Source organism: Mercenaria mercenaria, chromosome 17 (assembly GCF_021730395.1).
Source record: "Mercenaria mercenaria strain notata chromosome 17, MADL_Memer_1, whole genome shotgun sequence".
Taxonomy (NCBI): domain Eukaryota; kingdom Metazoa; phylum Mollusca; class Bivalvia; order Venerida; family Veneridae; genus Mercenaria; species Mercenaria mercenaria.
The window spans coordinates 52,369,320-52,377,501 of NC_069377.1; the positions used below are offsets into that span (position 1 = coordinate 52,369,320).

The 8,182-nt window shown below is 34.6% G+C and overlaps 1 protein-coding gene across 7 annotated transcripts in view; it reads right to left on the reverse strand.

Moving 5' to 3' along the window:
* Positions 1-5,349, reverse strand: part of LOC123537491 (APOBEC1 complementation factor-like) — a 78,258-nt gene extending 72,909 nt beyond the window's left edge. For all 7 annotated transcript variants that reach the window (XR_008368039.1, XM_053528168.1, XM_053528167.1 and 4 more), the window contains exon 1: positions 4,596-5,349. Coding sequence is in view for 6 of the 7 variants with exons in the window: in XM_053528168.1 (XP_053384143.1) it covers positions 4,596-5,267 (672 nt within the window). In the remaining variant the exon portion in view is untranslated. The remainder of the gene's footprint in view (positions 1-4,595) is intronic.
* Between the last annotated feature and the right edge of the window lie 2,833 nt (positions 5,350-8,182).

The window sequence follows — 8,182 nt, forward strand, 5'->3', positions numbered from 1 at the left end:
ACCAAGAAAATGATTTTTCTAAGTCCAAAAGGGGCAATAATTATTGCAAAAAGCAGGATGGAGTTATGTTGCTTGCTGTACAGGGTCAGCTTATGATGGTGAACAAGAGTTGCAAGTTTTAAAGCAATAGCTTTGATAGTTTAAGAGAAAAAGTTGACCTAAACATAAAACTTAACCAAGAAATCTGATATTTTCTAAGTCCAAAAGGGGCCATAAATCTTGCAAAAAGCAGGATGGAGTTATGTTTCTTGCTGTACAGGGTCAGCTTATGATGGTGAACAAGTGTTGCAAGTTTTAAAGGAATAGCTTTGATAGTTTAAGAAAAAAAGTTGACCTAAACATAAAACTTAACCAAGAAATCTGATATTTTCTAAGTACAAAAGGGGCCATAAATCTTGCAAAAAGCAAGATGGAGTTATGTTTCTTGCTGTACAGGGTCAGCTTATGATGGTGAACAAGTGTTGCAAGTTTTAAAGGAATAGCTTTGATAGTTTAGGATAAAAGCTGACCTAAACATAAAACTTAACCAAGAAAACTGATTTTCTAAGTCCAAAAGGGGCAATAATTCTTGCAAAAAGCAAGATGGAGTTATGTTTCTTGATGTACAGGGTCTGCTTATGATGGTGAACAAGTATTCCAAGTTTCAAAGCAAAAGCTTTGATAGTTTAGGAGAAAAGTTGACCTAAACATAAAACTTAACCAAGAAATCTGATATTTTCTAAGTACAAAAGGGGCCATAAATCTTGCAAAAAGCAAGATGGAGTTATGTTTCTTGCTATACAGGGTCAGCTTATGATGGTGAACAAGTATTCCAAGTTTCAAAGCAATAGCTTTGATAGTTTAGGAGAAAAGCTGACCTAAACATAAAACTTAACCAGGCAACGCCGACGCAGACGCCGACGCCGACGCCGACAACCGCTCAAGTGATGACAATAACTCATCATTTTTTTTCAAAAAATCAGATGAGCTAAAAATGATCACACGAATATCAAATGATCTTTTTCAATAGGGTACAATAACACTGTTGCCATTTTTCCCCTCAGCATTTTTATAACCAGTTTGCAAATTCTAAGCATTTAAGTGTATTTTTGTGAATTTTCTGTGTTGTACTGGTACTGATGATAAACCCGAACAGAAAATGAGGTTTTTTACCTGTAACTTTTTTATTTCTGCAAACTGTAATCAACGGTCGGTATCAAAATAAAGCTTAACCTTTGCTGAAAACTTTACATGATTAAAATTTATATTTAGTAAACAAACTCACACGAAGTGAGGCCCTGAAAGGGGTATGTAAAAAGGGGACTGTATGAACATTGACTGATGATAAATTCGAACACTTTGTCATTTACAAAATTTTCTTGGTATTATTATATTGAAACTTTCCCCAAAAAGCTGCAGCGGTCATTCCTGATCAAGTAATGAAAAGTTACCAAATGTCAGGCCTTCATGTTTCGACAATGAGCATGCGCAAAAAAACACCCTCTTCCCCAGTAATTTTGGATAAATATTTTTTATACAAATTTATGTAAGTCATTTATTTATACAGAATATTTACCAATTTTGTTTTTGTTTACACCAGTTGGTGTTATAAGTGGAAACTATTAGATGGTGTGTTCAACTTTATAAATAACCGATTGCAATCGAATATTTCCAAGGTGGTCGACTTTATCATCTGTCCGGGTTTATCATCAGTACCAGTAATAATTTGATTTTGTTGAAATATTGAAAAGAAGGATATTGCTCTAAGTGTACTCTAATTTAAGATGAGATTTATTTTACGTAGGCAAGACATAATTATACCAGTGTTCATTCCAGGATTTTTTTAAGTGGGGTCAAAGGGCCCCATGATGGCAAAAAAATGGGGACATTTGAAAAAAATAGGGGCCATGAAAGAAAAACTGATTTACATGAAAGGAAAGGCTGTATTTTTAACACTTTTCTTACATGGAGTTCAAGGTATTATTTTCGCGGTTCGTAAAACATAATTACAAAGAGAAAAGTGGACACTTCACAGGTCGCTCAACACGACAAAAACGAAACAAGTCATAATATTTTGACCGTTACCGAAACTTAACCACGGAAAGTCCGACAGCCATGAATGCGGATTTACTACGGAATTAATGTTTGTCGCCTGATTTTGGCTAAGCGGTTAGGCTATTGAGTGGTCTAGCGGTCTCGAACATGTCATCTTTCTTTGGAAATTTGTTCTCCGTCGTCTGCTTTTTTTAACGGTTAGAGAAAAACGTAAAATTGGATTTCTTTTTTCTCCGAATCGCGACTTCTTTTTTTTTGTCCGCCATTGCATAGCAACATTGAAAGCTGTATGTTGTTAGGCGACCGGAGACTGGCTACTATTTTAACATCGACCAATAAAAATGCGCGTTACGTCATCGGAAGAGTCGTATTCGATTCACAACTTCTGGAAGTCGGCTCATTGTAAACGGACTGTTTTCTGAAAAAGTGTGCGCCCGACGGGCGCTATAGGGCAAACTTTTATGCGCCAATACAGTAAAATACGCGCCTATGGCCCCATGGCGCGGCCTGGAATGAACACTGTTATACAAATAACATTAAGATATTTGCAAAATAACAAATGGTGGGTTAGCTGTTTTCTTCAGTACATATTATGTAGGTATGTATGTATACAGGACACTTCTTTATCTTTGACATCAATTGCAAACTGTTTCAATATTCAAGCTCATGAATTTATTTGATTTGAAGAGACATGTTACAATCAAAGTTTACTTTTGCACTATCAATGTCTATAAATTAGCTAACTTTGAAGGCTTTGAAAGTCATTTTATTTGCGGTTCAAACTATGTTATATTTCAACCCCAATCAACTGATCCTTATATTGCATGTACCTATTTATGATAAGTCCCCTTGTCAATATTACGATCAGCTAAAGTAAATAAGATAAGCGATGTTCATAAAATGTGTAACACCTAAAAGGTGTAGTGACCTAGGAATTCAATTTTACATCATTGTTTATCAATTATTACCATCCAGTATCACCCAAAGCCCTACTATCTGTGGATGTTTTATATATAAATTTGACAAATGTTATTCAATAAACACAGCTTATCAACAGATTGAACACACTGATAATGGCACAATTTCAGTAACAAAACATTTAAAGATAAATCCTTTACAGGACAGATAATGAAATTTAAATAACTACCAATTTTTTAAAAATCAGCATTTAGAATTTGAGACCAAACAAAAAATATTTTGGTTTAACACATAACAAGTTAGAGTGGTGGAACCTATGCTCGCGGTATTCCTATGCTCGCGGTATTTCGATGAATACGCTCTCTGCAGAAGCACAGATAAAAATATTTCATCATGCTATGTTCAACACCGACCAGTGGTAAAATGCCTTTACAACAAACGTAGCGATAGCCGCGCGTGCCGCTCACGTGACGTATACAGCAGCCGATACATTTTACGCAATCTGTATCCGTCGCACAAATCTCAGACAAATATGTCAAAATAACCCAACTAAATTTAGTTTTTTAGAAATCATGCATTACAGTCAGATGTAAGATACATTTAAAAGCAAGATGTGATGAATGTGACGCCTGGCTACACTACGAGTGCCTGTCGAACCATGAAAAGATCGATGTTGATCTTAGTATTTTGACAAAGTCCAAATGGCTTTTTCTGAGATGTAGGGAGGAGTAATTTTCCTACACACAAAAGAAGTGTCGGAAACATTAGTGAGTTATTCACGCTCGTTGTTTGAATCATTAATACTTGAACATTCTGTTTTTATATAACATTACTATACGTTTATAAGCTTTTTCCTAATAGTGACTCCATTTCTGTAAGGGAAATATACACATAGAGGCACATACTAAATTTTATCCTCATTTCTTTTGTTTTTCACATAATAAATGAGTAATGTTCTAAATATTATATTCGCATATGCTTGTTTGTTCATTTTTAGCCTGCTGAATGTTTTTTTTTCGCCCTTAGTTTAATAGATATAACATACCGCCAGCATAGGTTCCCTTCAGGGCGAATTTTCACTTTTTCACTTATGCCGTGTCGATAGCTCACGAGACGACTAAGTCACGTGATGACGCACATCAACAATATGTTTCGATAATAGGAGGATAACTTTATGTTTTTGTATAGGCAAATCGAAATAATAATTTTTTCTTGTTTCTTAAAAAGATAATATATGTACAAAATACCGCGAGCATAGGTTCCACCACTCTAGATTATCTAAGTGACTTTGATAAAAAAAACATTTCCTGTGGTGACTATTTGAAAAGTAAACTAAAGTATTGTCAAAACTGATTTTTTTTCAGCCCTAATCAAGTAGGTGATTTAAAAAACCTACAGTAAAACACTGTTTGCAATAATTTCAACTATAAAACTGTGTTTCTATAAAATGACCTGAAAAAGTCAAATTGACAGAAGAATATTGAATTCTACATTTACACATTCAAACCACATCTTGCCACATCTATGTAAATTTATTTGAATCTTGGTAATTCCACTTCATATTAGCCTTTAATGGATCAAACTTGATCATGTATCAAACATTAATAGCTACAGTATTCTAATGCTTATTTTATCAAACATACTTTACTCATAACATCATCATCAACTTCTTGTTCGGGCTCAGCCCAGTCTACTGCAATCTGATGCCCCCATAGCTGTATTCTGCCTGGTATAAGCTTCCTTCGAGCCATTGCTGCAGCCCTGTGACTTTCATACTCAACAAATGCAAACCCCCTATTTTTGCTTTTGTCCATGGCTGAAGGATACACTATCACATCTGTAACACCATCAGTAACTTTCTTCATCTCAATCATAATCTCTTCTTTGTTTTTATTTTTGGGGATTCCACCAACAAATAATCTACAGTTGTCAACACTGGGACATACTCCTAACAAACGTCCCTTTCTTATTTCATAGTTGTTCATTTCCCTCACCGCTTTTAGTGCATCATTCTTGTTCGTATACATAACAAAGGCATAACCTCTATTGCTGCCACTAAAGTCCATCATCAAACGAAATTCATATATTTTTCCAACTTTTTCAAATGCTGGAACAAGTTCATCTTCAAAACAATCTCTTGGAATTTTACCAATGAAAATTTCACATCCTCTTCCTGGCTGCGGTCCTTCCCAGTTTGGAGGAGGTCCACCGTATTTTCGCTGTCCATTTTCTTGAATCATACTATAGCCCGTTTTCTCCATTAAATTCAACAAGGCTCTTTCATTCGGAGCCCCAGTCACACCATGTGTATCCATATTTGAGCTAAATTAAGTCTAACTTTGTTGAAAAATCTTTTATCAATTCACTATCATTTTATGTCAACATAGCAGACGTCTACAATTGTGTCGAAGTTCATGCACATGCGCACTCCGTCATTTTGAAGCGCGCGGACTTTGATATGCAAATTATCTCGCTCCTATCTTACAGTTTATTGGCTGGATATTTGGTATATTGTACTTCAAAGTACCGCGGGAGCACGTGTTGTACAATCAGCATCCGAAAAATTATGAGGCCCGTAAACAGCTAAATATATGTGTTGTTATTACATAGTAATCTAAAGTTGTTATTCTTAGAATAATTATGATGTTGTATTTATAAGACCTATGTGCGGGAGCGTTGATTTTAATGTGTTCAGTATTATTATTCCATTGCTGTAACTGGGTTAATAAATTTCAGGCGTGAAAAAGTACCGTGAAGGGAAATTGGTTACCCGAATCAAAATGGATTGCGACAAGAGTGATTAATACAGGTTGTAGAATCGACCTAAAATAAATTACTGTATTACAGAAATGCGGGTTTTAAAGAAGCACATTATCTTTTTCAGACTTGATGTTATCCACCAGTTCGTACATCAGAGATAGGAGTCCTATTTCGTATCAGATAAAAGTTCTTCCGGATATAATATTGATGACTATTGAGGGAATATTTCATGTTTACACTCCAACCGTACCCCGTACCATAATATCATTCGAGGGCATGAGTGGACAACAGTTCGACAAGCGTACTTAAAGACGAATTCGACAGCTGGTGAGGCTCCTACCATTAGCTGACATGGCTTCTAGTTACCTTAATTACAGATTTTAACCACGTGAACTAGAAAATAAGCACTTATTGCACATATTGCTCCCCAACCCCCTCGAATGTCACTGACTACATTTGTCCACCCGATTTATACTCTAATAGGATAGACTAGTTTCAGAGAAATACTAGACCAGTGTCAGCCTACTCCAAGGTCCCACTGAAGACGTATACCAAGCGCATAATTCTGATCGGGTCAATCTATAAAGGGTAAAGTTCGAACTTTAAACATATTTCATTGGCAAAATATATAAATAGTGATACACGTATACGAATACAATTACGTAATTTGAAAATACATTATGCAACGGTCTTCCCTAAGGTTTGATACTCTCCATCCGACATAATCCCGAGTATACTCTACACAGAGTGAGGCGATCACTGAAGATGATGATGATGAAGATGATGACATTCTTAGACCGAAAAACCACCACCCGCTGTCAAAAAAATATAGTCAATATCTTTCAGACGTGTTCAAAATGAAGTGACCACAGATCTGGACCATGTTACTGGCAATGTATAATTAAAAGAAAATGTAACAATAATGTCTTTTAAAAAATTTTCCGGGTTTAGATCATTGAATATATGGATACTTTTAATTTTCAAGTGTATATTGAATAAAAATGGAAAATAGTGTGCATTTTAAATTGTTTAACAGCCCACCCACGCACCTTTGAAGATAGCGCAGAGTCAATCTAAAGTCTATAAAAGCTAATTTACATTAAGATTAGCTAGTTTTAACATACCTGCCTGATGTAACGATAGCATATTTTATGTATCTATTTCGACTTTTCTTTAATATACAAACATTTGACATAGACATCACCGTTAATCATCCTTTATGTATATTGACAGAACAGAGTAAACTGTTTGACAATGACACTGGCGGAGACCGACTACTCTTGGTCTCCATAAAAATGCCACATTTTGTTTTATATATAAAAGTTTATATGATTGGTAATTTATCATAAGAAGGCATGTAACAGCTTTTCATCTAATATAAGAACATTGCGAAGAAACTATTTGTTATAGTGGTCCAGATTTTGGAATTAGACTAAGTTGGTCGTTCTCTAGTGAGTACTTCTTCTCACGCATCGTTTTAACTGAATTTGCTCTAAAAGGTATCTTTTGACCTTAGTATTTGTGTGTTTCTTAAAGGTCGTTGATTGAATAAATCGCCAGCCTAAAAACTATCATTTCTGTACCGGAATTTCATGTTCACAACATTTTGATTACGGGCTGTTTCGGCGCATTTGTTTGGTTAATAATGATGCTATATGGATAAACATTGTAATATAATTGGAGATGAACATTAATTATGAGTTGAAAAAGAATTATTCAACAGTAGTTGTTTGTATAAAATAGATCAACCTCATTATGCATTAAAATATAGATGTAATGTAGGTTATAGACAGAGTTTATGAAGTGAATTCTTCTTTGTAATAGTGCTCCTTTTGCGAAACGAAAAATAAACGGAAGTTGAGCACAAACATACTTAAATAGCCATTCATTTGTATGTAGTATTTACATTAAAGATATATAGACTGTTGTATTTAGTTCCAGATAAAACTCAAAAGTATCACAATAATAAAAAAATAGTTAATTGAGATCCATTTTATATATTATGCTACGATTTCTGAATCTTTTAATTATTAGGGTTATATGCTGTGTACATACTAAATTGTAAACATTAAATTTTACATTGTACAAAACCTGTTCATACTGACTTATAAACATACATATAATTGTACAAACATATACATACACATTTTAAACAAACATTTTATAATCGTATATGGTTTTAAAACCAAGTATTAATTTCTCTGTCATAAATTTTTGGTCAAATCAGTATGTAAGCCGTATCAAACCTGAGCTTTTTCCCTCCCTCTATCCACTATATTCTCTGGGTGATATTGGCAGCAAACTGAGCCGTTCAGGTTTTTCTTTTTTCTTTTTTTTTTTTATTGTTTGTTTAAAACAATTCTTCAGACACTTCATTAAACTAGCAAACATATACAAATCAGAATTCGAAAAGTTCATAAGTTCTTTGGGAAGAGGGATGTGGGGTTGGGGAGGGGTGGCGGTGGAGAGA